General features: G+C 50.1%; 1 protein-coding gene and 1 pseudogene across 1 annotated transcript; one reads left to right on the top strand and one right to left on the bottom strand.

The window, feature by feature from the left end:
• Positions 1-853: 853 nt before the first annotated feature.
• LOC107508918 lies at positions 854-2,178 on the top strand (annotated as a pseudogene).
• Positions 2,179-5,794: 3,616 nt separating this feature from the next.
• Positions 5,795-27,237, bottom strand: SLC26A9 (solute carrier family 26 member 9). Its single transcript, XM_016140857.2, has 21 exons — positions 26,941-27,237; positions 26,351-26,493; positions 23,104-23,243; positions 22,890-23,000; positions 22,045-22,220; positions 20,303-20,467; positions 19,619-19,771; positions 19,216-19,298; positions 18,309-18,456; positions 17,911-18,024; positions 17,628-17,705; positions 17,056-17,151; positions 15,417-15,523; positions 14,583-14,652; positions 14,391-14,483; positions 14,154-14,267; positions 13,239-13,520; positions 12,136-12,190; positions 10,816-10,961; positions 9,317-9,388; positions 5,795-8,101 (listed from the first exon to the last, which is right to left on the bottom strand). Exons 1-21 carry the CDS (start codon positions 26,941-26,943, stop codon positions 8,054-8,056), a joined length of 2,397 nt encoding a protein of 798 aa, XP_015996343.2. The 5' UTR covers positions 26,944-27,237; the 3' UTR covers positions 5,795-8,053.
• Between the last annotated feature and the right edge of the window lie 454 nt (positions 27,238-27,691).

Below are 27,691 nucleotides of genomic sequence, written 5' to 3' on the forward strand. Positions count from 1 at the left end.
ATAATAAAATATATTTTTCCAATGTTAAACCAAGAATCATGTTTATGAGAAAAAAAGAAACATTTTTTATTAAAGTCAGGAACAAAAAAAGAATGTCTACTATGACCAATATTGTTTGGAGGTACAAAATTTAGAGATTAGAGGTGCAAAGAAAAGGAGGTAAAATTTTAATTATTGGCAAACATAAGATGTATATTTGGCTAATCTGAAATAATCAACTGGAAAATTACGACAAAACTATTATTATTGTAAGAAAATTCAATAAGTAATGGGTATACATTAATATACAGAAATCAATAGACTTTATAGATACAAACAATAATTTGGAAAATACAATAAAAGATTTCATTTGTAATGGCAACAAACAAGGTAGAATCTAAATAGGAGTAAACTTGAGAAATCTGTAAGATCTATATAAGGGAATACTACTTAGGTAATCAAAGGAATACCATAGTCTTGAATAAGAAAACTGTATCATAAAAATGTTCTAGGTGGGGACAAATCCTCCCAGAAAGTAAAAAAAAATACTACAAAGTGTCTATAATTATGTATGTATGTATGTATGTATGTATGTATGTATGTATGTATCTACCTACCTATCATCTATCAGCATTGGGATGAACTCAATTCTTGTCTTTATGATTTAAAATTCATCATTGTGGCACTGCTGCTCCCTGGGGCCAGCGCCACTATCTGGGCGGCCATGGGGCAGGAGATGGCCAAGGCGCTGGGGGCCAGCTAGTGATGATGAGCAGCAGTGGGGTCCATGGGCTTGGCTTGGAGAGGTAGTGGTCCCACAGGTGCCTGCTGCAGCAAACAGAACCCATATTTTTCTGACTGAAGCTCTTGTTCATCAATGGTGGAAATGGAGCAAGAAAAAGTCAAACCGAGGAAGGGACTGAGAACAAATATGGCCTCGTACCGCTGCCCCATGTGTCTTGGGGACAAGGACAGGGTGCTTGGCCAGCCCATCTGGGGTTGGGCCAAGTCCCATCTCACTTGCCCCGGCGGGTACCAAGAAGTCCAGGAGGACAAGCTCTCTGCACTGGCAGTACCCAGCGACCACTTTCGGACCAAAGACCTGTGTGCTGTAGAACCAATCTCCAGGCCATCATGCACATATAGGACCCTGCCGGCCACTGGTTGACACAGAACAAATCCCCAGAGTGTTCTCATTATCAAGAAGATCCTGCTGCAGCCCTTTAAGGAGCTGTGTGTACCTGATGGAAAACAACGTGGTCATGCACGTGGAGAAGGTACTAGAAGACCCCGTCATAGTGATTACCAACAGCTTCAGACCAGGGAAGAAGTTCTGGACTTTCAGAGAAGACTATGATGACATTTTCAACCAGACTGTTGTCATAGTATGCCTCGGGTTGGAGTGGCAGATGGGCCTCTATGCCTCCTTGCTCTTCTAGGGCAGTGTGCCTCTGGTCATGGCATTTCACCTGGGTTCCCTGGGCTTCCTGACCCCCTACAACTTGGAGAACTTTCAGATACAAGTTACTCAGGTGATACAGGGGAAGCCAGCTGTGGTTCTTTGGAGCTGGCTGAAGGTCAAGGTTATGAAGGAGCTCAGAGAGAAGAAATTGGCCATTTCCGATGGGACTAGTGAGAAGAGGGTGCTGGCTACAGACCTGGACACGGAGGTCAGGAAGCAGGTCATGCAGTGTCAGGTCTTGAAGGAAGTGTGATCGACAGAGGCCCTGCCTCTTACCTGTCCAACATGGATGTCTAACTGGACAGGCACCTCAGTACCACAGTACAGGGCGATGATGTGATTGTCTCCACCTGGATGGACAGCACAGCATACGCTGCCACAGCCAGAGCTTCTATGATCCACCTGAACATGCTGGCCATCATGACCGTGCCCATCTGCCCCTACTCGCTGTCATTCTGCCCTGTCGTGAGCCCTGCAACGGTCAAACTAAAGATCATGCTGTCACCGGAAGCAAGGAATACCTCCTGGTGTCCTTTGATGAACAAAAGGGACAGGAGATCTGTCACAGAAACAGTATCAGCATCGCTACCTCCTGCTGCCTGCTCTCCTCCATCTGTGTCCAAGTCCCTGCGAGTGGCTGGTTTGAGAGCCTGGCCCAGTTTCTGCACCAGCATGTGTGGAAGAGGCAGGCCCACTTCACAGAGAAGGAGGACGGCGAGGAGGACGGAGAAGGCTAGGCTGTGCTCCTGCCGTCAGCACTCAGGGGCCCCAGAGCCCTGAAGCCTTTTTGTCTTTTCCTTCTGCCCCCTTTCTGCTAACACTCTGGGAGCAGGCTGGCCTGAACATGTACGTCGTGAACAGTTACACACCCGTGCAGGCATCAGATGTCACATCACTTGTCTGTAGCCAGAGAAAGAGCCTGGAATCTGCCTTTTGTTGACCAGATAAGCCATTTTCAACATTTTAAATCTGACTTTTTTTTTCTTTTTACATTTCTAAATAAGCCAAGTGAACAGCAGCCAGAGCGCTGAAGTCAAAACCACCAACCCATCTTGTCAGTCAGAGCCTGTCCCCAGGGCGGGGACACTGAGCTGCTTGTTAGGAAACGTCCATAAATCAGTTGATTGAATTCACAGGGCATCAAAATGGATGGATCTATCCTTTGGTGTTGAAAATACATGTCTCATAGCCAAAGATCTTCCTTCAGCCACCACAATTTTCCCCTTAAGCTTGCACCTTTTCCCTAAAACTTCTCATAGAGAACACTTACATGAACAGCTGTTGGTGGTTAATTGGTGGGGCTAGGAGGGGTGTAGGTTCCCTCCCTTTTGCTCAAAGGGTCTGCACTGAGGTTGCCCAGACCCTCCTGCCTTGGTCTCTGGCCCTTGTCTCCTACCCCTTCTTTGGCATGACAGGTGCCGCAGAGTTCCACATGGTGGCCCCTGAGCCTGGTAGTGCCTTGGTAAGAGGTGGACTCACATTCCTCATGAATTCGGATTGGCACCTTCTGTGCCCCAGAAGATATTTTAATCCTGTGTATAGTTTTTAGTGATTCTTTTAAACTCTCCAAGGTGCTTATATACAGATTTTATTGTGCACACATTGAAGATTTCAGGGGACAGAGGTTTGTACTGTCATGAAATGGAACCTTGCTCTGTACTTACATGTGTTCTGTGTGACATGTGCTGGGACCATCTGTCTAGTCCAGCATGGTTGCTACAGGTGTGGGTGACTGTCCCTGGAGGGAAATGGGTGACTCTCAGTAAGCCATGGTCCTCTGCGGCTGTGACACGATTGGGACAAACGGGTTAGTGTGGAGAGTGGTGCCAACATTTCGTGTTGATTCTGCTCGCTTCTCCCTGTGGGCCCTGGGGTATCCGGAGACTCCCTCATTCCAGCACTTGCTCCTCCCTCAGCCAGCCAGGTGGGGCATATGCGAGCGTGTGCACGTGTATTTGCCACTCGGCGCCCAGAGCCTGTGTGGGGCCCATGGCTGGAGTTGAGGCTCAGTTTGCACTTGGCCTTGGCCCATGGCCTTAGGCGTCCTAAATACGGGCCTGTTTTTGAGTGACTTATTTGTCTTTGAGCTGCACTTTCATCTGCTAAATTGGCAGGAAAGGAAGGGCTGGGCGCCTACCCTGGGCCTCACTTCTGGAGTGATGGGCAGGGCTGTACCTTGACCACTTGAGGGTCCAGGGCCACACATGTGGCCACCCTTGGCAGGGTCTACAGCCTGAGCACCATCTCTGCCATCTGTGCACATGTTGATCAAGTGCTGTCCCCTACTCTTGCCCCTCTGTGTGCCTCAGCATCTGGACCTCAGTGTGTGCTCAGGAGTCAGCTTAGTGTTGGACCATCGGAGGTGGGCTCTCACTGCTGTCTGCCCGCCAGCCTGGCCAGCCTCCCTCAGGCCGAGGGAGCCAAACCCAACTCCTGGCTTTAGGTCAAGGAGAGAGTGGCATTTATAATAGGTCACTTGTTCAGACAAAAAGCAAGTGTTAGCCCTAAAGCAGCATGATGGTGGGATAATCTGGAAGGCTTTGGATTTTTTGAGGTAAATTCTTAATGTTTCATATTGTTAATATCCTGAAAATTTGTTAAATGTTGTTAAAATGTTGCTATTTTCAGATTCTTTCAATAAATGATTTGTTTTTAAAACATAAAATAAAATTAATCATTGTAGGTAATTATTTTGGTGCTCAGATTGTCTCACATGTGACTAGTAGTAGAAGCTGCTTCAGTTTGGTTCCTGCGACCTGAGGAACTCTAGTTTCTTTAAGCGAGGCATGGTATCAGAGGAATTCACAGTCTCAAAGGTACCTCATTCCAGTTTAGAATGGTGACATGATCATCTTATAAATGTTTCGGCACTATCTCAAAGATGGCTAAAGCCACATTGTAGTTTTACAACAAAAGGTAAACATAGGTTTTAAAGGTGAGAAGTTAAAGAATTGCATCTGAGTTAGATGCTGCTTAAGTACCACTCAATACTCTCCTGCAAAAGCCTCCGTTGGCGTAATAGTTTTGAGCAGTCTTACCTGGTAGGCTCTCTCTGGAGCTGCACTCACCTCTTCCTTCATCCTCTGGGAATTGGTCTGCACTTATATTCATGTGACCTGTAATTGTTGGAGAGTTAATACTCAAGGGATTACTTTGAGCGGTGGAAAATGGAAATGATGGTTAACTGTTTCTCCAAGATAGTCTTCAGATTCATTTCATAGAACTCCTGGGAAGGCCTAGCGGGGCGAAGCCCCAGCTGCCCTTCGTGGTGGCTACCTCAGTGACTCATTCTTGTGTTTGTTTTTCTTCTTTCCTTGTTTCACTCCTCCTCGCTTTCACTCCTGCTCCTTGGGATCATTTCTCAAATGCCTGACACAAGCTTTTGTCTTATGTTCTACTTTCAGAGGGATTCAGGCTAAGATAGCATCGGGCTAAGATAGCATTATATATACATATATATATGATTCGAATGGGAGGGATGCTACTTGCTAATTTACTCACATCTTGCAGGGCAGCTGAATAGTAGGGTAAAGCAAGATTAGATTATTTTACATAAATATCACTTAGAACTCACTGACTCCTCTGCCTCTGCAATATGTCCTCTACCTCCTTCACCCGTTTTGTCCTTTTCTCTCTCTCTCCTAATCTTTGTTCTCCTATGTCTCTATCCAACTGACCATTCATCTTCCTTTGTTTTGTAGTTTCTCTAGGCCCCCTCTTTCTGCTTCATCATATTTCTGTCTCCTTCATGCCTGTGCTGTTTTTCTGATTCCTCTTATTTCCTTTCATTTCCTATTGTTAGTAAACAAAGTTAAGAGTCAACATAGCTTGTTGGACACTTGAGTTCCACGTCCTTACACTCCTTGCATTGTCTCACAAACCAGAGAGGAAAAGGTGGGCTTCGATCGTGTGCTCCCCTAGACCAAGGATTCTGCGAGCTTTGTTGAGTATTGTTGGGATTGGCCCTTACAGACATCTCACGAATGTTGGAGAATCAGCGTGTGAGGGGTATACAGAGCGCTGATGGGACTTCCGCTCCTCTGATAGTCACGGAAACCATACGGTGAGGTCTGGGAGGTACTCCCGAGTGTGCGGATCCCTTAGTCCAGTCTTCTCATCCTAATCTTTGCTCTTCAGCTGCATCATGGATCAGTTTATTCATTCACAGGAGTGGAAGACCAAAACGTGGAGAGGAGGTGAGAGGCTCATGGTGAAGTCTTAGCTTCTCGTTTCCCCCTAGTACAGTGCAAAGCAAGACCAGCTTTTCCCGGAGGTGGAGAGTGGTGCCAAGTGTTTTGCCTCTCTATAAAACCACCCAAATACATGAATTTGTTCACATTTCAAAAGCACTTTATTACCAAAATGAACAAAAGGAGAATGGTATTTAAATTAAATAAATTACGCAAATATCTCAAGAGTTCTGGCCTTCCCCAGGAACTGTATCATCACAAGTCAGTATTACTAAGAACATTCAAAAGTATTGAAATTCTGGATTACTCCATGCCCTTGCCCTCCTTCCCTTCTTTAGTCATGTCCAGAGAGCAGTCTGTGCGAATCTGTGTTTTCTTTCCAAAGTCTTCCAACAATGAAGTTTTTTTTTTTAAATGTCTTTTTCCACCCCGTGTGTTTCCAGTCTTACCTCCACTTGTGGGCCCTGTGAGTACTTATAACCTTGGACATATTGCAGGGTGTCCCCCTTGAACCTCAACTCCAGGCCATTGTGAGTTAGCCATCTCCTTTAGGGCTGGGGCTGCCTTATGGGTTAATGGTGACTTCATCAAGTCCTCAAGGGATCTAGACACTTGGTACAAAGAGACCATACCTGAGACTGTGACCTTTCCCTACCTCCTAAGCCTGAGCTAGACTTTGACGGAGATTGAGTAGGGGAGAATGAGTTGTCATTGGCTAAGGTCTTGTCCTAGAAATTGGTACTTTGAGTGCTGGGCATGGTGAATCCCAGAACTTTGTCTTCCACCTTCCAAATTTTGAGTTCCATTGGCAGCCAGATGACATAATGAATTCACAGAGAAGCCATGCTCGTAGGCCAAGAATCTGTTGGCTCTTTGTTAGCACCCTCTCTTTTAACTCTCAGAAGACTTGCTAGCTGACCAGCCCACTCAGCACACAGACACACAATTCAGGTCAGGATGAAGTTAAGAATTAGGACATTTTCCAGGCTGGGCCAGCCCAACCTGTTGGGCAGGGGTCATAAAGCTGAAGGAGCTTGGGGAAGCAGTGGTGAGAGGCCGAAAGGTTTTCTGTGCATGTACATGGTATTTTCCCAAACACACGTGGAACCTATTTATTTGCAAGTCACAGTGGGGTTCCTCTAATACCTCCATATATAGAGAGAGAAGTTAATCCCTCTTCTCATCTTTCCTAGAAGGAGGTGACCTCAGGTCTTGAACTTGTTAAGGGATCCTTGTGGAAGAAGACCCAATCTGGGCCAGCCCTTCTCCACGTTCTGCACCTAGTTGGGGGATGTAGCTGGTCCTTGGGTGGGGAGGTGTCCTCCTTTGCCTGGCCAAAGGATTCAGGCCCCAAGCTGGCAAGAGAGAGCTAAATTAATTGGCTCTTTGCCAAGTAAAGAAGGACAAGGCAGATTTTCCAAGAGGAGGAGGTGTTTCCCCAATGGGCCCTGAGGTCAGGGGGACTGTTAGGACCCAGTTCCCACCAGTTTGCTCTAAGTTGGCACTAGCACTTCTCCCCCACCAAGTCTCTAGTACAAAGAGGGAGTCTAAAAGCTCTAGTGTAGAATAACTAGTACAGGTTGCTAAGCTGGCAGAGGATTCTGTCAGCTACCCTCCCCTCCCTTTTGGGTTTCTATTATCTCAGCTGGAAGGGAGTAGCCCCTGAGGGCAGGGGGAGCGATAATGTTTCAGGAGGCTGGGCCAGCCGCCTTGGCAGACTACCCTTGGGTAGGTAGTTTTGGTGGCCTTGAGGGCCCTGGCTACTCCCAAGGCTTAAGTCTGATGTGCTGAGTAGTATGGAAGTCCCAGCAGCCTGGAGATGAAGAGGAAAATGGCAGTCACCAAGACAGAGATTTCTGGGTTGTAGGGAGCACATGGTCCCAGAGGTGTAGAGCTGCCAGGAACAGAGTTGGGGCAGCTGGAGGGGGTAAGGCGTGGAGTCCTAAGCGATTTCATCCCTGTGTCTTGTGACAGCTTGACACCACCTGACGACAAGCCATGCAAGTCCAAGGACACTTTTGAAGCTTGCACTCTAGGTCAGCAGTCACCCTTTCACTTCTATTCTTGGCTCATGCTTCAAGTTCAACTGTAAGGGGTTCCCATCAGTTGCCATGGACAGGGCAGGGCAGGGATTGAGCAGCGGAGTGAGCAGGAGGCTGGCTCATTGCTGGCCAGGGTGCTGAGGGTCAGCAGGAGGGCGAAGAGGTGGCTCTCCCTGCTGCTGAGACTGGCTTGCTCTAGAGATGCCAGGAGGGAGGTAGGAGAATGAGAGATGCGAGGAGGAGGAGGAGGAGGGTGGAGAGGAGCAGAAGTCCTGCGGGAGGTGCTCTCCTCTACCCACCACCCGCGCGATCCCAGGCTCATCCTTCCCGAAGTCCCAGGTGCCAAGAACTCTGGCAGCAGCATGGAAACCGCTGGGCCTTCACAGGGCGGTCAGAGTCTCTGTGTGAAACATACTCCCGAACATCTCCTGTCGGGGAAGGAAAGGGGCGTGGAAGGAGCAGCGTTAGACCTGTTGGATTCAGTGGCTGTGACCAAGAGCTGACCTTACGGACCCTGGCTAGAAGGAGGCATTGTGAGAGCGTGTGCATGAGTGTGTGTGTGTGTGTGTGTGTGTGTGTGTGTGTGTGAAGACAAGAGAGAGGCAGGGTCAGCCTATGAGGTGACAGAGGGTTCAGAGGTGACAGAAGAACATGCTTGGAGACTAATTCGGAGTCCCCTCTGGTGTGCTGCGATTTCCACATGTCCCTCTCCCTTTGTAGCTTCACTTTCTTTGCTGGATGAAATTAGATCAGACAAGCTCTAAAGCCCTTTCTGGGTCTGATAAACTATTTTGGTCCTGCTCAGGATTTTGGAACATGCTGGAGATTCCGTGGGAGCCCAGGAATTAGTCTGCCAAATCTTTGCAGCTCTAGCTGTATTTCTTAATGTCTCCTGCATGCCATTAACACTTCCAGAGGTGCTCTCAGAGGACATGGAACTCAAGGCCACAAAGAATGGGAAGAGGTACAGAGTGAGATGTTATTTCTCTCTGGGTTCTTTTAATTCAGAGCATTGGGGTAGCGCTACTTTTCAAGTTGGAACAACAGGGTTCTGTGGAAATACTAACCCCTCCCATCTGCATAGCTCCTAAGGCCTGTCACATGCACTAACATTTGTCTCGCTAGAATTTGCACCCCAAAATTCATCTGACCCTACAAGAATATGTTTTATAGGGGCAGGGGTCTTTATTTTGTTCGTGGCTGTATGCCCACCCTGGAACTGTGGAGGCAGGAAGTAAGCACTCCATAAATACCTGTTGAATTAATGAATGAACAAATGAATCCTTCGCTAGTCTTGTGAGGTAGATGGGACGAATATTACTTATATTTCCCTTATTTTGCAATGATAAAAACTGGGGCCTGATGGTGTTATGTGGCTTGCCCAGGGTCACGGGGTTGATGTGTTGGAGAGTTAAGAATAGATATTCATTCTGCAGGACTTGGTCCAGTGCCTCTCCCTTCCCCTGAGGTGCCTTTCAGGGAGTGAAGAGAATTGAGATATGCTATTAAAAGAAAGATGAGAAAGACATGTTGTTGCCTTCAAGGTGACTGTTCTGGCCTGAGGTGAGAGAGCCCGGTGAACATCTTAGATTTGAAAGAGTCTCCTTTCTTCCTCTTTTACAGCCCCCCACCCCTCAGCTTACCTGCTCTAAGTCCCAGTAGCTGGGACTCTCTTCCCCGGAATCATATGAGGAGAGCTCAGGGTCCACTGGGTCCTAGAGGGGGAACACCGGTGGGGAATGAGCTCCATGATCTAGTGACAGTCTGCTGCAAACGGCAGGCTCCGGGCGGTTACCATGTTTTCTGACACATAACTACCCTCTTGACTCTTCCCTCCCCTCCCTCACCTGCTTCACAAACTCTAGCACTGCTGTAGTCTGCCTCCCGACACCAGACAGGTATGCATCACAATCTGTCTTCTGCCAGCATTTTAGAGGCAGGGAAGGTTTGCCTAGCTTAAAAGGACAAGTGGCTAGTCTCCTGACCTCGGGGAATCCATTTCCCTGTTTCCGCAATCGAACTCGCTTTGCTGGCTTTCTACCTCACCATGTTGTTGAAAAAAGGTGTATGTGTGTAATTTATATATATGAATATATTCTGTAATATGTAAATATATTACATATGATATAAATTATTACATGTAGATATATAAACGATCATAACTGGACATTATTTTTGTAATAACAAATGAGAAAATTCTTCCGAAATCTCCCTCTTTTTGCCCTGTGGACAACCTTCATAAGCCAGAAAACTATTGTTCCCACAGTTAGTTTTCCTCCACGTGTTGAGAGTGGGAGTCAAAGTCCTGTGTGTTTCTGGGCACGCTTTCGTTCTGGGCACTCTTTCATTCTGGGCACACTTTCAGCACTTAAAACAGATGGCTTCACCTTCATCAGTCTCTTAAAGCAAAGAGCAAATGGTTGCTCTAGGGCCAGGAAAGTCTTTCTTATGACCCACAGAGAGCAGTGGAGGGTTTAGAGAGGGCTCGGGCTTAGAGTCTTGGGAGGCCAAGAGCAGGGGCTGAACTTGGAGAGGACCCTGGGAATGGTTGGGAGGCCGGGGCAGAGACCTCAGTAGGGTGGGCTTTTTCTGCCTCCCCAGCTTTCTGGAATCCTAGATGGTGTTATTGGTAGCTCATTTGCATCCCACTTATGAGCTAGTAAATAAAATGTCAAGAAACTGAGACAAAACTCAGATCCAGCCTCTTCATTCATCACCAGCCTGAAATCTTCAAGCTCTGCTAAATTAAAACAGACAGGCTTACTGCCTTTTCTCCGCCAAAGCCTCTTCTAGAAAGAGTGAAGGAGGAGGAGGGATGAGCAATGCCGGAATACTGGGCATAACCTAATGCGCTTTGGGTGTTTGCGAGACTCAGGCATTAATATAAGAAGGGATTTTATAATATATGGAGCACTTTCACTTGAAACAAAAGCTGTAACTGTTAATTATTCCTAAAGTAAAGACAAAAGAAAACCCTGTGAGGTAGATAATGTTAGTTTAAGGTACCCATTCTATAGGTAAGGAAACTGAGATTCAGAATTAGTGTTGGAACCCAAAACATCTCCTGTGTCCTTTCTAAGGCTCCTGGTCCTGCTGTTTCAGTGCCCTGGGTTCTAGAATTCCCCGAGTGCCCGGACCTTACCCCTTGGAAGTCACACCCTGGGGCCGCTTCTCTGGCATTTGCCTGGGCAAAGAGGACTGCATCATGTATGCTGGGAAAGACATGGTTGCGCTCTAGACACCCATCTTCAAAGACACCTCCATGGCTAATGTCATCGTACACCTGGGCTGGAGGGAGAAATAGAGCACTTTCAGAAAGAGAACAGTTTTTGTGGATTGGAGCTGCAAGTGGGGATGGACAGCAAGGGAAGGAGAGAGAGGTCTGAGGGCTGCGCATCTGAGGGTGACGGCATCGGCCTTGCAATGTCAGTTCTGGACGGCAGAGGGCAACGTGAGCTTGAGGATGCTGAACTGAACCTTCAACCCAAGGCGGAAGGAAGCAGCTTGATTCAGGGAGTTGGTACTTAGTGGCCGATATGAAAGGCAAAGGCTAAAACATCTGTGAGGAGCTGTGCCGGTTCTATCCCCTGAAGGTCCATCCTTTCTCTTGTTTACCTAGACCTTTCCTGCAACTTCCAGTGTGTGGCGGGGCCCTTATTCCTACCAAGTTTAAAGCAGGTTTCCTGAGGAGCGTCAGTCAGGGTCGGGGGAATGCTCTATGCTCTGATCTAAGTCAGGCACGTGCAAGTCACTGCCACTGCAGATTCTCTCCCCGATAGAGGCCTCCGGGGAGTGAGGGGTGTGCTCATGGCAGTTCTAAAGTTGGGCAGGCCCCCCGGAAGGGCTCGGACCCTCTTTGGGAAGTGGGGTGTGTGAGTGTGTGCCCCTTCACATTCTCTTGTGTGTCAGGGTGCACGAGCTGTGCGTCTATGACCCTGCACTCCACGTGCGTGCTAACGATGGGAAAGTCCACTGCTATGTGGACACATCTTCAGGCGGCTGCGTGTATGTGCCCTTTGGAGATTACGTGCATGTAAAACTGTGTATCTGTGAGTTTCCTGGGTAGTTACGGTCATGTATGATGGACTTTCAGATTCGGAGAAGATCCTGAAATTCATGGGTCAACCTCCTCATTTTACATAGATGGCAATCGATCCCTAGACAGATGAAGTAACTTGGCCAAGGATACGTGGCAAATTAGTGGTGGGGCACATTAGAATCCTAGCTGTTCTTTTTAAACTCCATGATCTCCCACTCTGCTACTGAGACCCCTGGGATGTTTACACGCTCTGGTCACATTCTCTTCTGACTTGTGTCTGAAGCTCCTACGAACAGGTAGTAGTTGGGGGGAACGTACGGGTGCTCTCATTTCCACCACTTCACGGTTCAGCATCCCTCCAACCTGCTCCAAGCCCAACCTCTTGCCAGTCCTTCAGTCCTCTGTACGTCTTCCTTCTCTTACCATGAATGTTCACCAAGAAGACCTTCACACCGATCTTCCCATAGGTGGAGCTTAGCTAGAGGTGTTGGGGTGGGAGACAAAAGGAAAGGAATGTTCTGAGTGGGTCTCAAAAGTGATTCACAAAATGCTCTTAAGAGGGGAAGCCAAACAAATAAGCAACCCTCTGAGCCCTGGCAGCCAATGATAAAAATAGCAGCAAAGCACACCACTTCTCGCTTGAGTGTTGACTGACGGCTTTTCTGGAAAGTGGGAGGAAATGGGGCTTTGCCAAAGAGGCTAGCACTTAAAGTCACCATGGCTCCTTCTGATGGGGCCAGATCTTTGCTTTTTGTAACTTAGATTCACAGACTCTATCTCGTTCTTGATTCTGTGATTTTGGGCAAGAGCTGCAGGAGAGGCTCAAGGCCCAGAGAGGACAGGGCATCTGCCAAGGCCTGCCTCAACTCCAGGTCCAGGCCAGGGAAGCAAGCTGAGCCCCTCACTAGGGATGGAGCTTTCTTTGTACCCGGCCAATGATAACGTCAGCCCTTATGCTCTCTGTTCTCTTCAGCTCTCCTCCGTCTAAGCCAGCTCTGAGGTTGATTGACTTAGCTATTGAAGGTGGCCATTGAAACATTGTCAGATGAATACATTTATCCAAGGTGTCTTATGGGCTGCCTGTTTAGCCTCAGGTTGTGGAACACTGATATCATTTCTTCTTTCCTTGGCTGGCTGGAACCAGCTGATGCTAGAGTGTCCGGGTGAGTGTGGGATGATGCGGCAGGCCATGAACCAGGGCCAAGCTGGATTCTGCTCAGAGGAACCTGAGGTGGGTTCCTGGTGGCCTGAGAGGGAACTTGGGATGGCCTTTGCTAGAGAGGGCTAATAGGGCAGAGTGGAACGGCAGGGCCTGGATCTCTGGCCTCCCTCCTCAGCCACTGATTGTCTTGGGCTATCTGGCCCTGCTCTGCACAGAGCATCCTGTTCTAGTCATGTCCGGGGGAGAGGAAGGGATCCTCAGGGGCCTGTGTCCCTCCACTTGTCGGAATGAATACTCTGAGGAAAGGGAGTGTGGGAGAGGGCGAGTGGGAGGTGACTGGCACTCCCTCTGCCGAGGGCCTCACCTTGGCCAGGGCCTTGATGCCCATCAAGTCCACAAAGCTGACCCCACTCATGTCGAGGATGAGAGTGTGGAAGGTGATAAAGGGTGGAACACTGGCCAGCACGTCGCTTGGCTTACTGGGGGCCTCGCCAGAGGCCGGCGGCTCACGGTGGGCAGCTGGGGGGCTGTCGGGGCTGAAGGTAATATAGGACACGCTGGCGCCATTAGCAGGTGTCTGGTTGTTGTTGGGGTCAGTTGGGGAGGGGTTCTCGAAGTCCTGCTGGAGCTCCTGCAGGGAGACAGTCTAGAGGGTGGGGGTGGGGGAGAGAGTCAAGGATCACAAACCGAACTGGGCTTGGCTGGAGCGGGGGCAAGGAACATGTAGGTGGAGGAGAATCCCTGAACTTGGTCCCGAAACCCCCGTGGAAGAGGAATCTCCCAATGCTCCTCCCTCAGGTGGGGCCTGCAGCTTGGTCTCTCACAAAGCAGACCAAGTTGGAATCTTTCATGAGAGACGCCGCAGTGGCAGCCTGCTCTGCTCTGGGAGGAAGTCCCTTGGGAAAAGTTGAGCTCCTTGCGCTTGTCACTGACTGCCTGCTTCTCCCCAGAACTCCCACACCCACCTCCACTTTTATGCTCTAGGTCGGCTGGGTGCCCCATGAAATTTACTGCTGCTCCCCTTCTGGGCTGTCCATAAGTCCATGAGCCATATCCTATGTTAGCCAGAGAATGGGGGGGGGGGGGTGGCCATGGGAGTTCAGTGGTTATCCCAGAGCTGGAAGTCCCTCAACCAAGGAGGAGAATGTCTAGTAGCCACCAGGTAATGGCCATGCAGACTTCTGTCTTTGCCTCAAAGGGTTCTGGGAGGTGGGGTACCAGAGAACAAGATTAGAGGGGGCAAAAGAGAGGGTATTGGCTGTTCCTGGCCTCAGTTCACCTTGGTTTTCATAAATAGAGACTTCCTTTGTTGTGTGGGCATCGCTCTCCCTTTCTCCTGCTTCCTGAGGTATTTTTGCTTGGCCAGCAATACTTTCTGGGGATCCATGCCTGTCTGTAGGGAGAGAGGCAACAACAGGCTTGACCTCTAGCCTCTTTGGGGACCATCTGCCCCTGATTCTCATCCCTCTTTCTTCCATCTTCAAGCCCCTCTGGTCACCAAAGGACTGAGCCTTACCTTGGCAATGATCTTTTGCCTGAATATCTCCGAGTTGGCAAAGTAGAGAGGGGAGCAGTAAGTGATGATCTTAATCCTCTGGATTTCCTGGACCTGTGACAGGGAGACTGAGCTCATTGGCTTTAAAAAACCTCCTCTTTTATTTGGGGTGGGCAGAGCAAAAGAGGGGGGTCAGAAGCTTGGATTACCCACCCTATTGTATGTCTTGGGATTCACATAAATGTCCGTGTCCATGACCTGGGCCAAAGCATGGCCATTTCGACTGGATGAAGAAGAATACAAAACAAACAAACAAACAAACAAACAAACAAGCAAATGCTAATAGTAAATGAGCCTGAAGGGATACCGGGGTGGGGGCTAGGGCAGAGCCTGCCTCACCCCTCATCTTGTCGAGTTTGGCTTTCTGCACTGGAGGCAGATTCCTGGTGGCCTGTGGCTGAGCTATAACTAGAGGGATGACATGCCCTTGACATAGCTCCCAGACTAGGGCTCAACAGGGAGAAGGGGGGGAGGGGTGTACACAAGGTGACAAACTTAAGTGTCTCTGAAGTCATCACTTTCTGGGCCTGAGTTCTCAGGAAGAGGGAGGGTTCCCTCACATTCAGGATACTTTCCTGCCCTGGCCTATTCTGCTTACTCTGTTTATAAGAAGGACATAGCATCTATCCTTTAGCTTCATATTCCCCTGGGATGGGGTCACGTTTGGTTTGGGGTCTGGCAGTGCCTTTGGAAGGATGCTGTCTTACCCACCTGCTCTTCCCCTACTTTCTCTGCCCCCTCTCCCCACTGAGCTCTCCAAGACCATAATGGCTTCTTCTGGAGTTTTCAGGACAATGGAAGTCAGACAGCCCAGCCTGTGCCCACAGTCCTGGCCGTGTTGGGCTCTCCTCAGGCCTGGCAGCACCTCCAGTTCCAGGCCCAGAAAGGGCAGGGTGCTGTGGGTTGGGCCAGGCCTTGGCATGGAAGACCTTGGCAAACTGGCCAAGAGGCCTCTGTTGTGTCTTGGGGGGAGGGGCTGTTACTTACAACTGGGTCTGGAAGACCACAACCAGGACGGAGAAGGCGACACCCACTGCCACACCGTAAGGCAGGCTCAGGAAGAAGGAGGAGAGGAAGCTCACCACCCAGACACACTGTGAGGAGAGAGATGCCAAAGCAGGGCTAGGGAGAGAACCACCTCTTTTAGGAAGTCTTCCTGTATTAGCCAAGGCCATTCTCTGCCGGCACGACCCAGAGTCCCTCTTCTATTTTTGTGACATATTTGTAATGTTACATGTTTTTGTGCTTTCATTACATTTGCCCATTTCCTCTAGATTGACTTTGTCAGATTTTTAATAGACAAGCCTGGCACACACAGGGAGGCAGCAGGGCATAATGATAAGAGGAAGCATCTTGGGTCAGTCCTTAGTTCCAGGTTTTGTTCTCCTACTTCCTAGGTAGGAGAGCCTTAGTTGCCTAATATACAAAGAGGGAATAAAAATACCTGCCTCATGAAAGGATCAAAGAATTAAGGAATGTAAATGTCCTAGCCTAGTGATAGGCACCCGATGGGTGATCGATAAACATGAATTCCCTTTCTCCGTCTACCAGGAAGCTGCTTATGGCCAACATGAGCTCATGATGCTTCCTGGCCTGACAACCTGGGGCCTGGGGGCAGGACTGAATTCAGTTTTGGTAGTTTCCCCCTATGGTTCTTTAGAGTTCCCCAAATTTCTCTAAAGGAAATAAATCTGCCTGATTTCATAGAGAATTGTGAGGATCAGATGGGAATCCAAAGCACAATGTGAATATCGAAGACTAACTGCCACGGCAGAAGATCACTGAGACATTGTTTTCTCCTATCCTCATCATTTACTCACTCACTGGGGGGACTCCAGGTGGACCAATCCCTTCTCTGGCTTTGAGGATGTCCTTCCCATACCATGCAGGTGAGTCTCCTCCCCTAGGAGACAGGACAGCCTAGAGGTTTGGAGTCTAACACTTGGAGGTCCAATCCTGAGTGTACTACTTGCTACCTCTGTGGCCTTTGACAAATTATTAGCCTATCTGATCCTTGGTTTCATCATCTTGAGAGGAGGCTAGTAAGTCCCCTCTCATAAGTTATGGTGGGGCTTAAGTGGGGATAAAGCAGCGTTGTCAATTCATGGTAGCTTCCTTACTATTGTCCAGTGAAAGATGCAGTGGGAATGTGACTAATCATAACAATAAGACATGTTTGCCGAGTGTTCTATGGTTACACGGTGCTCTCCCATTCCACTCTCATTTAGTTCTCAGAACCAGTGTGTCAGCCATGATTGTCACTCCTATTACAGATGAGGAAATAGAACTCCAGAGAAGTCTGATAACTTTCTTAAGACTCTGGTCTGTTGGCTTTATGTTATAGATTTTTTTTTCTCTTTTTTTTGGAACCATAAACCATAAGAATAATAAAAGCTGTTTCATTGAACACAAGATACAATTTGGACAATGAGCTTCTTACTTATATTATCTCATTTCTTCCTCATAAGCAGCCCTAGATGGGTCCAAAACCTGAGCTTTTGGCAAGTGGCTCCATGAATTAGGGAGCAGCCCATGGAGGAATCGTTAACAAAGAGAACTGATGGGGCGGTAGCGTTGGAGGAGGCGCAGGGCACAGACAGGTGCCCAGAGGCCGCCCGGTACCTACACAGTCCAGCTTGCTCTTTCTCCACAGATAGTAGGGGTCAGCGAGTTGCTTGAGGGAATTCTTGAGGTTGACAGCTATCAGGGCTCCTAGGACAGACTGAGAAAGCAGAAAATCATTCCTTGTCACTAGGGTGTCTCCTTCTTCCTGCCCTTTCTACCAACACCTGGCCCTGGACCCTGGTGGGGCAGAACTAAAGTTCCAGAACACTTCTCCTGCAGAGCCTCCAAATCTCTACACTCAGGCTTAGGGTTGGCTCCATCTTGCCTTTCCCTTTCTCCCTTGACCCCAATGGCCCATGCCTAAGAACCTGCCTCTGCTGGCACTCATGGACACTTGTCAACAGACTAGAGTCTGAGACCAGCCCTGAACTTGTGAGCTGTGCTACCATGGGCATATCACTTAGTTTCCCTCACCTGTAAAATGGGGGAGAGTAAATCTGTGTTGTCTGCTTCACAGGTTGGGATTAAGACAAAGTGAGACAATGACAACACTTTATAAAGTGCTGCATGGCTCTTAGGGGTTGCTCTCACTGGCCTCTTTCACTGGCCTTTGCTCTCCTGCTGGGCTCTTACCTTGGGAAGAGGGTACAAATAGGTCCCCAGGACTAGCATGGTGATCATTACCACCAGAGATACACACAGGCTCGCCACCTATTGAGAGAAAGAGTTGGGAAGAGGGAGAATTGCTCTTGATTCATTTCTACTAGGTGCCTTTGGTGGAGCGGAGACTAGAAAGGAGAGAGGAAGGTTGGAGAAACAGCTGACCTGGCTTGCTGGCCTGGCTTCTGGGATTCTCTGGGGCATTTGTTCTGGTCTCTTCCCATCCCACTCCCATCCACCCAGCATAGGCACTCACCTGAGATTTTCCCCCAGCTCCATCCACAGCCAAAGTGACAGAGAGAGCACAGCAAATGACATGGATTTTAAAGAAGGAGCCAAAGAAGTTGCTGCAGCCCAGGGCAATCATTTCCTGTGAGGACAGAGGCAGGGTTGGGCACTGGGGTTGTGTGACGGCAGGGTCTGGACCAAACCTAGTAGGCCATGCAAGCTGGAGTTTGGGCCCAGGACCTGACCTACTGCTATAAAGCCATATACTCCCAATCAAGCAGAGGTCAGCTCTTGGGATCAGAGACCCCCTTCCATACTGGCAGGCAGCCTGACTCACCTCAGTCTAGATCTCCAAGATACCTCTTGCTAGGCCTCTGTGGGCCCCAGTCCATCCTGCCCAGCCCTGCCAGGGGTGGTCAGACCTACCTGGTTAGAATCTACATCATAGCCGTGCTTGCTGGCCAGGGTCCGGCCCATAGCCAGATTGATGACGTAGCCCACGATGGCCAGGGAGAAGGCGGTGCCAACCATGTCCTTCCACTGCGAAACCACAGGCAGCACGGGAGTAGGGAACCTGCCGAGGAGCCAGAGAGGAGGCAGGGCCCAAGGGTGTGAGGAGAGGGAGGGCGCCGAGTCCTTCAGCAACCCAGAGGGACCAGCCGGGTCCCACTGTGTGCCAGGGTCTCATGTGAATTACCCTTCCAGTCCGAATCCTGAGTATAATGCTGTATGTAGGGCAGCTGCCATCACACCCATGGACAAAGCAGGACACTGAGGCTTAGGGGACCTGGCTTGTCCAAGGTTACAGAGCCAGTAAGTGGTAGGGCCTCATCTGTTCATACTCTGGTCGTGGACTCTACGCTCGGTGGCCCCCGGCCCCAGCCCCAGTGCTGTGAGGTCCCTGACCCCACTCTTACTCTGCAGCAGAGCATTGCTGGTTCCCTCCCAGGGCTCAGCATGGTGCTGGCACAGAGTAGACGTTTAATGAATTTGGTTCATCCTAATAGCTTCCTTTCCACATGGATAAAAAGAGGCAATGCATTAGACTAGGATGAAGAGCCATACGAGGGCTGATCAGAGAGATGTTGCTTAAACAGCATCCATTGGATGAGACTTTTAGGGGAAGTGCGGCAGTTAAGACTCACTGTTCATAAAACAGCCAGCATTGGCTGGATGTGTGGCTCTTCTTCCTAATAAGCAATTCACAGCTGGTCAGTGTCATAGAGTTTATACTGCACTTTCGTAGAGCTCCTCTCAGCTCGCCCTCTGAGCCCAGGCCTTGGTGGGGGGTGTGGTAGGGCAGGTGCCAGGCTTCCTGGCCCCCTGGACTCACCCGTGTTGGATCTCGCCCACGATCTGCATGTTATACTTCTTGGGCATCTTACAGCCCCCAGAGATAGCTGTTGCCACCACCACCTGCAAATCCCAAAGTGGAGAATGGGGATTGGCTTGAAGTTGGGTCAGGGCAGGAGTCACTCTGAAACCTCCTTTTTCTCTGGGGACCCCAAATCCCACTTCCCTGCCTTCTTAAGGGGGAACACCCTGAGGAGCTGGAAGAGTGGGAGCCATATTCAGGGGAATGGAAGAAATTTACCCCTAACTTCCCATTCCACTGGCTGACAGTGGAGAGCGGTGAGAGAGGGTAGGGGCTCCCTGGCCCTGGCTGGAGATGGATTCCTTTTCTCAAGGCCTCTCCAGCCTGGCCTCCGACACCCAGCCCCAGGTGAAGTCCTTACCACAATCATCTCGGTGGGGATGGGGAAGTGGATCTTGTGCATGTACCGAGCGTTGAGTTCCTTCACCAGCACCAGGAACACACCACTGATGAGGGCGAAGATGAGCGAGGCGACGTTGGTGTGGGGGAGGTTTTTGCAAATATCAATGAAGGTCTGGAAGAGAGAGCATCAAGCTCATGGGCTCCCATCCCTTCTTCCCGTACCGCCCCCACCTTTGGGTGTCTGACCCAGTGAAGAAATGCTGTCAGTGCTCATGAAGGCACACCAAAGCAGAACTCCTGGTCATGACTCTGTACCATTTTCAACTACTTTCTCCCAAAGGGCATGTCTGGAGCTCATGCTGATTCCCTTTCTCTTTCTCTAGAAAGAGTTGAAGCTAAAGGAGGAGGGATGGAGACTAGACGTAAGGAAGGACTTCCCAGGCCCTAGAACAGGGTGCTGATGGAGAGCGTACATCTCCTTTACTGCGGGGATTAACCACAGGGAAGCTCAGCGAACCCTCAAGGTCATGTATTTGACCTCCCTCCCAATGTGGAAAGCCCCTCAAAATCCTTCCCGAACACTGGGTCACTTGGCTCTTGAGAGCATCTCACGATGAGAAGCTCACAACTTCTTAGAACAGTGACCTGTGCTCTCCTGTCTGTTCTGCCCTCCGCATTCTCAGGGGCTTGGTCCCAGACTCACAAAAACGATGGACCCTGGTCCTGCGTAGGAGGGGATGGTCAGGCCAAAGATGTACTTGAGCACCGAGATCAGGATCTGCAGGCCAGCGGCTGTCATGAAGCCCCGGATGAAGGACTCAGAGAGGTAGATGGCCACAAAACCGAACTGCATGAAGCCCAGGCCTATCTATTGGGGGAGGAGGATGACCAAGAGAAACATCAGCTCCTACATCTGCCTGACCCAGACCCGGGGCTGGAGTCCTATGCAGCCCTGGACAACAGCAGCTCTAAGGAAACGAGTCCTTGTCTTGTTCTTTACTGTGCTAGCAAAGCTTTGGTCTCTTAGGACACCAGTCTCTTTGTCACTCCACCTCTCTGGCTTCAGTTTCTTCATCTCTAAATGAAACCGGTCCTCCCCTAGTGTTTCCTCTCTCACTGGGGATAAAAGATAAGTAAGAAAGAGGCCCAGGGGATGACACTGCCAGCCACCCAGTTGGCCAACCCAAACTTTGGGAGTCATTCTCTCTTACCTCCCATGTCCTATCTATCACCAAGCCCAGTTAATTTTACTCCTGGCAAAATGTTCTTCAAGTTCACCCTCATCTCCAGGGCCCTCTCCATTGCCATTACCCTGGTCTAGGCTCTCAACACTCTTGCCTGGTCCACTGCACAGTCTCCCAACAGGTCACCTGCCTTGATTCTAATCCACCTCCCACCTACCATTTTCTCCGTAGTCCAAATGATCCTTAAACTGCCAATGGGACCCAACACCACTGATTAGGGAACAGACCTCAGACTTCATTGTCAGGTTCCTGTCTACTTTTCCAGCCTCCCCAAAGGTCCCCTTCCCTCCAGCTCCCCCAGACTTCATTGTCAGGTTCCTGTCTACTTTTCCAGCCTCCCCAAAGGTCCCCTTCCCTCCAGCTCCCCCAAACTCTTTGCCTTGCCATTCTCCATTCAGTTCATGCTGTCCGATGCCTCAGTGCTTTGGGGTATGTTTCCTCTGCCTGGACCACCCTCCTGTGCCTTGTCATTTGGTTACTGGTCAACTTCTGGTCATGCTTTAAGACTCAGGTAAGTGTCACCTCCTCTCTTTGAGGAAAGGCTTTCCCTGACTTTCTCTGGTGTTCTCACAGCTCTTTGTACATAGCTCTATTGTGTTGCTTATCTCACTGCCTACAAATTTATCTGTTGACATGGCTACTTCCTCTGCTGGGCTGGGAGCTCCTGGAAAACTGGGCCTCTTTCTTACTTATCTTTTATCCCCAGGGCCTAGCCCCATTCCTGGCACAGCGAAAGGACCAAGAAATATTAACTAAATGAATAAATGAATGAATGAATGAGGTTGCTTTCTGCTCTTACATTCTGTCAGGTTGTATTTCCCTTCACAAAATCTAGCATGCAGAGTCTTTTGCATGAGTTGGAACTGAAAATTACGTCATGCTTGGAGCGGAGAAAGCTGGAGGGGAATAAAGGATGTTAGGGAACCAGAGGACTGCCCTGGCAGAGAGCCAGGCTCTGGAAAGAGAGTGAAGAGAGGCTGTGAGACAGTTCTTAACTCAGTTCTTAACTGTGCACGCTGGTCTTATGGACCTGCTGGAGACAGATGAGGAGATATCCGACTTCTCAAGGTCTTTGGCAGCCCTGAGAATGGCAAAGAGGAAGGAGGTAGAGCCCTAACTCGGCTTTGATATCACGGTGGGGGCTCTGAGGCAGGGGCGGGGTGGTATGGTGTCCTGGCAGGGAAGCAGCCATCCCCTTCACCTGGATGATGGCAGTCAGGCAGGCTAGTGTCGCCGACACGTGCAGCCTCTCAGCCTCCATGGCCGCCGTGTTCACGTAGCTCTCGTTGGTGGTACTGTTGAAGACCCGGAATTTTGACTCTGGGGCCAGCTGCAGACAGATGTTACCCACCAGGATGCTGATAACGGCAAAGGTACCTGTGGTGCCCCACCCAGCCAGCAAGAGTCAGAGCTTTGGACCACACCCATGGAAATCAGCAAGGGGCCCCAGGTTGCTCCCTGATCCCTAAGAGGATGGAGCCCTATGTCTCTAAGGCTGCTCTCCAGCATAACAACCATCACTCACATCCAGCCATGAGCTATACTTTTTATTTTGTTTTGTTTTTTGTTGTTTTTTTATCTTTACTGTTAATATTATTTCATTGGACATGTGAAGAAATAAGCTTGGAAATACAAGCAGGGCCCAGCCCAGAAACAGGTCTTGTGATCAAGCCCTTTTACTCCATTTCACTTAGCACCAGAGAACTCCAAGTGTCCCTGCAGCAGCGTGCGGGGACCAGCCTCGGGGTTAGATGGCAATTTCTCACAACCGTTAGCACTTTACCCCATACGGTTTATCTTGTTCCACCAAGTCATCCCCACATTCCGGGGAGGGAGGCAGAATAGATACTGCTAGCTAAGCTCGCAGAAGCTAAGTGGTTTTTCCAAGGTCACAGAGGACCTGGGACTGACACAGTAATGTCCCTTTCGGATTAAATGGCACCAACTAGAAGAGAATGGAGATGGAAGATCACCGGAACCCCTTTTCCACACCACCGGTTCTCATGGTCCAGGCCATCCTGCCTGCGGGGAAGGGAAAGCCCTTACCTGGCACCATCTGGTGTATACCCCCCAGGAAGAAGTAGGTCAAGAGCGGGAAGAAGGAGGAGTAGAGGCCGTTGACTGCAGGAAGGTTGGCCAGCAGAGCAAATGCCATGCCTGCAGAAGACGAGGGATGAAGAAGGCTCAGGGGCTCAGTGGGTTATGAAGGCCACAGAGTAGGCGGTGGGAGAGCGATAGGCCTGGCCGAAGGGACCCTCACCTTGTGGGACCTGGATGGATCCACCGCTGAGGCCCCCAAGCAGGTCGGGAACTAAGTAGTCTTTGATCTTATACTTGGGGAGCCAGGAGAGCACAGGGAGCAGCCCGAACACCACTGTTTTGATCTTGGCGGAGGAACATCTGGAGAGAAAAGGGCGTATTTCCAGTCAGCACTGCTTAGCTTGGGTGCTGAAGTCGGGGAGAGATTACAATATCCTGTTGCTGGTTATCCAGTCATTTAAAATTTATTCAAAATTTGGTGAGCACCTGTGTTGTATTGTGTGCGGGGGGACTGAGAAGAAAAGGCAGGGGCTTTCTCTTGAGAACCATCAACAGGTTCTGTGCACGGGCCGAAGGTCTTCTGACTGCCAGCCGCTTGCCTGGGAAGTCTATGAGACTTGGCTTAAAGGCATGGATTTCACGGTGGCTTAACCTTCTGAAGTGTCAGGTCCAGCCCCTGTCTCAGTTGGCCCTCTCCAGAGAAGGTTTCTCTGAGTTCCCCCCTAACTGAACACAGGCCTGGGCCCCCTTGCCTGGGCTCCTGCAGCTCTGTGTGTGTCCTGTGTTGTAATGACGTGTTTTTCGTCTCTCTCTCTCTCTCTCTCTCTCTCTCTCTCTGTCTGTCTGTTTTTCTCAATCTCTCCCCCACTAGACAGCAAACCCACTATGGTGAGAAGTCTGGCTCTCTTGTTCGCCTTTGTATACCTTGTACATTACACTGGGGTGCTTAGTAAGCATTTGTTGAATGCTTACTAAGTATGAATGAATGAATGAACAAATGAAAGGGTGGGCAGGTATTGAAACTCAGTCTGTATAAGTGCATTTACAATAAGCCATCCAGGCAGGCTAAGTAAGTATATATTGCTAAACACATTATACAGCCATAGACTCATAATTATCTTTCTACTAGTGAAAACCAGGCTTTTGTGTACCAGAAGCTCTGGTTACTAGAGTGTTTGCAATAGGATTGAGTGGGGATCTTCTTTTCCCCCTAAGTATCCCTGATTAAAAGAAGGAAGAGGTTTCATGCCTGCTGCTAAACCTTTCTTTCTAGAAAGTGACTATGTTTTTGCTGTAAAAATTCAAACGGTATAAAAAAAAAAAAAGAAAAGGAAAGAAAAGGAAAGAAAAAGAAACCTTCTGAATAGGAACTGCTGTCACCTTTCTTAGAACTTCCCCCAAAAGGAAAGCTCTATTGCCCCTGCAGGTGAGCCTCTGGGGACCCACCATCTTTTACGTGTGATGACTCCAATACCGAGTTCTTTCTGCTGTTCATTCACCGGGGTAGGGAAGAACAGAGAGCTGTTTGCTGGTCAGTGCAAGGTGGAGAGAGCTGATCCCTGCCCTGTTTGTTGAACACCTCCATGTCCTTTCATGGAAATCCGGAGGCGGCAGAACAAGGGCCTACGAATGCGAGGGTGACAGCCGGGGATTGATGGCTAGACGGGGGTGGGAGGCATTTGTTATTCTTCTCCCAGCCTAGGGAGCTCACATACTCAGGGCCCATGTGGTGACTCACTGGCCCTCTGTGATTAAGGCCTCCTTTCCTGCCCGGGACCAATTCCTGCTCTTCGCTGTTGCTCAACAATAGTTTCCTGACATTAGGTCCCTTGGGTGTCACCCAAGACTGAAATCCACACAGACAATGCTTCGTACCCTGTAAAGCTCGGGCTGATTTCCTGTCCCAACCAATGCTCCACGGAACAGCATCACCATCCACGTCTGACTCCCCGGTCTCCTCTGGGGCAGCTGGGTGCCTCTCCCATCCCTGGGATGGTGAACTGGGAGTTGGACTGGTGGCAAATGGTATAAACCATCTCTAAAGGCTTGTCTTAAGAGAGAATCAGCCCTGCAGGTACTCTCTCAGGTTTGTTTACGGCGGGGAAAACTGGACTCATGAATAGAGAGCTGGCTAGGGAAAGAAAAACAACCCATTTGAGAGCTTGTATCTGCCCAGCTTCACTTGCAAGCCTGCCATGTGCTGAGTAAAGCAGTCTGAAGCCCAAGAGAAGAGCTAGAAACTGATGCCAACCACCTATACAGAGGCTCCAGAAGCCGAGGGAAATGAGCAGAAGGATTAGCTTTCTAGACATTCATTCATTCATTAAACAAGTATCCATTGGAACGCCTTCTGTGTGCCAGGCACTGCTCGAGGCTCTTGTGCCAGCCTCATAGTAATTGATAGTGCCCTGCATCCCTTTAGAGTTTTCATCATCCTCATCTGTTAGGACAACAGTAGATAGCCTTATCCCTCTAGCACAGAAACAACTCAAACTTAAATTCCTTGGGCACTAAGGCTAGCAGAGCCCACCTATTCAAGGAGCACAGTAGGGGCTATAGTGCTTGGACACCGGGCACCTAAAACCTTGGGCAGAGATGCAGCCTCCCAGAAGAGGTAGGGTTGGGCCTGGGATTTTGGTGAAAACTGAAGTGGGTGATTCCCCTGATCTGAACCAGTTCCACCTGCATCTCCACTTCAGCCATTGCCAGTGACCTCAATCCAGGTAACTGAATCAGCTGTTTCCCCTGGGGAGTGAGGAAGGGTAAGCCAGCCCTCAGTGAGGCTTGAGCGAAGTCTGCCAAAAGTCTGGGAAGGGGGAAGGTGAAGTTCGTAGTCTCGGGCTCCTGAGGTGTGGGTCTAGATCACCTTGGTAGAGGCCCTCCTTAAAGGCAAGGTCTCACTACCCACAATTACAGTTCCAGGGATCTGAGAGCGGAAACAGCCTGAGGGCTGGTCGGACCACATCCTGGTAGGTACACTTTAGGAGAGCCCAGGAATTTAGGGGCTGGCTTTGGGCATTCTCTAGACTAGGAGAAGAAAGGAGCATCCAGGAGGGAAAGAGGGCAAAGGGCATGAGCTGGTGGTGGCTTCAGAATTTCTTAATAAGGAGGAGACAGGACACGGGAGCTCTGATGCGCCCCAGTACCCACGTTGCAGCAAGCCCATCTACAGCTCCCTGAAGAGCTCAAGATTTGAAGGGACAGAGAATATGGCAACACTTCATACAGGGGGCTGGGGCTGGTCCCTCTGAAGCTGTGGGTGGTCCTTGCTCCTCCTACTCTCCATCCTCCCTGGGAGTCTCAGAACAGATGAAATTGTAGGATCTGCAATTCAGGGTTCTGAACCACCGCGCTCCAGTGCTTCCCCAAGCTCTGCCTTAGAAATACTGGTGCAGGAGCCATGCCTGGTGCAAGAAGAATTTTGGTGGGGAGCAAAGGAGAGGAGCCTGGGCGCTAGGTCACGTTACCTGAAGGCATTGCGAAGTTTCTCTCCCAGTGGGTACGTCCGGTCCTTTTTCTCAAACTCATCATCGAAGAGGGTAAGAGAGTATGCAGTTCTGTCTACCACGTAGCGGGGCCTGGGCTGGCTCATGTCTGGGGCATTTACAGGCTTTGGGAGAAGGAGAGAAGGGGAAGATGAGGGGCATCCCTTCCCAGTGCCAGCCTGGGCCTTCTCTCTCTAGCCCTCGCTGCAGCCGTTTTATGCTGGTCTTCTCCGCCCCCATCCAGAAGGTGCCTCCCTTCCTTCTTTCAAGTCTTTCCACCAGACTCACTTCTTTTGGTGGCCTTCCTTCCCAGGCACTGATGATGCACACACTCGCCCTGGCTGTTTTGCTTGGCGCCCAGCATGTGGCTGGCACTCTGTACCTGTGACATCACCATCGTCCCCGCCGAACACCAGGCAAGTAGGAGGTGGGAGTGCAAGAGCAGGAGTCACAGCTGGGATGCGGCCTGTCGATTCTGCCCCTTGCCTCCCCGCCCCCCGCAAGGCCCCTGGTTCCCCCGCGAGCCCCTCTCCCTCCCCAGACCTCGGTTACCCTGGCAGAAAGGCTCATACCATTCAGCCAGTCAGCTTGGAAGAAAAGAGAAAACAGCCTGCCCGGAGGCAGGGGGGTGGCCGAGGTGACCTCAAGGAGGCTCTTCTGGAAGGAGATGCCTAGGACTTCACCAACAGGTTTCCCGGGGAAGGGGAGCAGTGGTTACTTTGGGGAAATCGGGATGGGCTGTGCCGGCTGGTCTGCCCCACACTTCCTGTGCCTAACCTTTCCCCCACCCTTGTGTACTACTGTTTCTCTCCTCCTCCATTTTTGCGCAACCTTGCTGACGTTCCAGAAGCCCAGACAGTAGAGCTAAGTGCCAGGGACCCAGAGGCCCAGAGGAGCTCCCTGCAGGAACCGTACCCTGCCTCCTTTCTCTAACCACTAACCCCACCTTCTGGCCCCTACCTCCCCACCCCCAGGGCTGGGAGAAGCCACCTGGAGGGCCTCAGAGGAGGCAGGAGGGAAGAAAGCCACGGCAGGCTTAGAGGGACGGTTGACTTCTGGGAGGTGGGGTGAGGGTGGGGGGCGACTGTGCCCAGTCTGGCAAAAGATTTGAGATGAGGTTGGAAGTGAGAAACCACTCGGGACTAGGGGTGTCCCCTGACTTACAAGGGGAGAACCCGGGTGCATGGGAGGTTACCAGAGGGAAGTGGTTGATGCTTTTTGTGGAAGAGAAACATGGGAGAGATGGAAGGTGCATTAACTACAGTTCTAGGAACCTGGGTTCTAGTCCTGGCTTTACTGGTGAGGCGGAAGGGGCGGCATTAC

The sequence above is a fragment of the Rousettus aegyptiacus genome, unplaced genomic scaffold, assembly GCF_014176215.1.
Source record: "Rousettus aegyptiacus isolate mRouAeg1 unplaced genomic scaffold, mRouAeg1.p scaffold_m13_p_17, whole genome shotgun sequence".
Taxonomy (NCBI): Eukaryota; Metazoa; Chordata; class Mammalia; order Chiroptera; family Pteropodidae; genus Rousettus; species Rousettus aegyptiacus.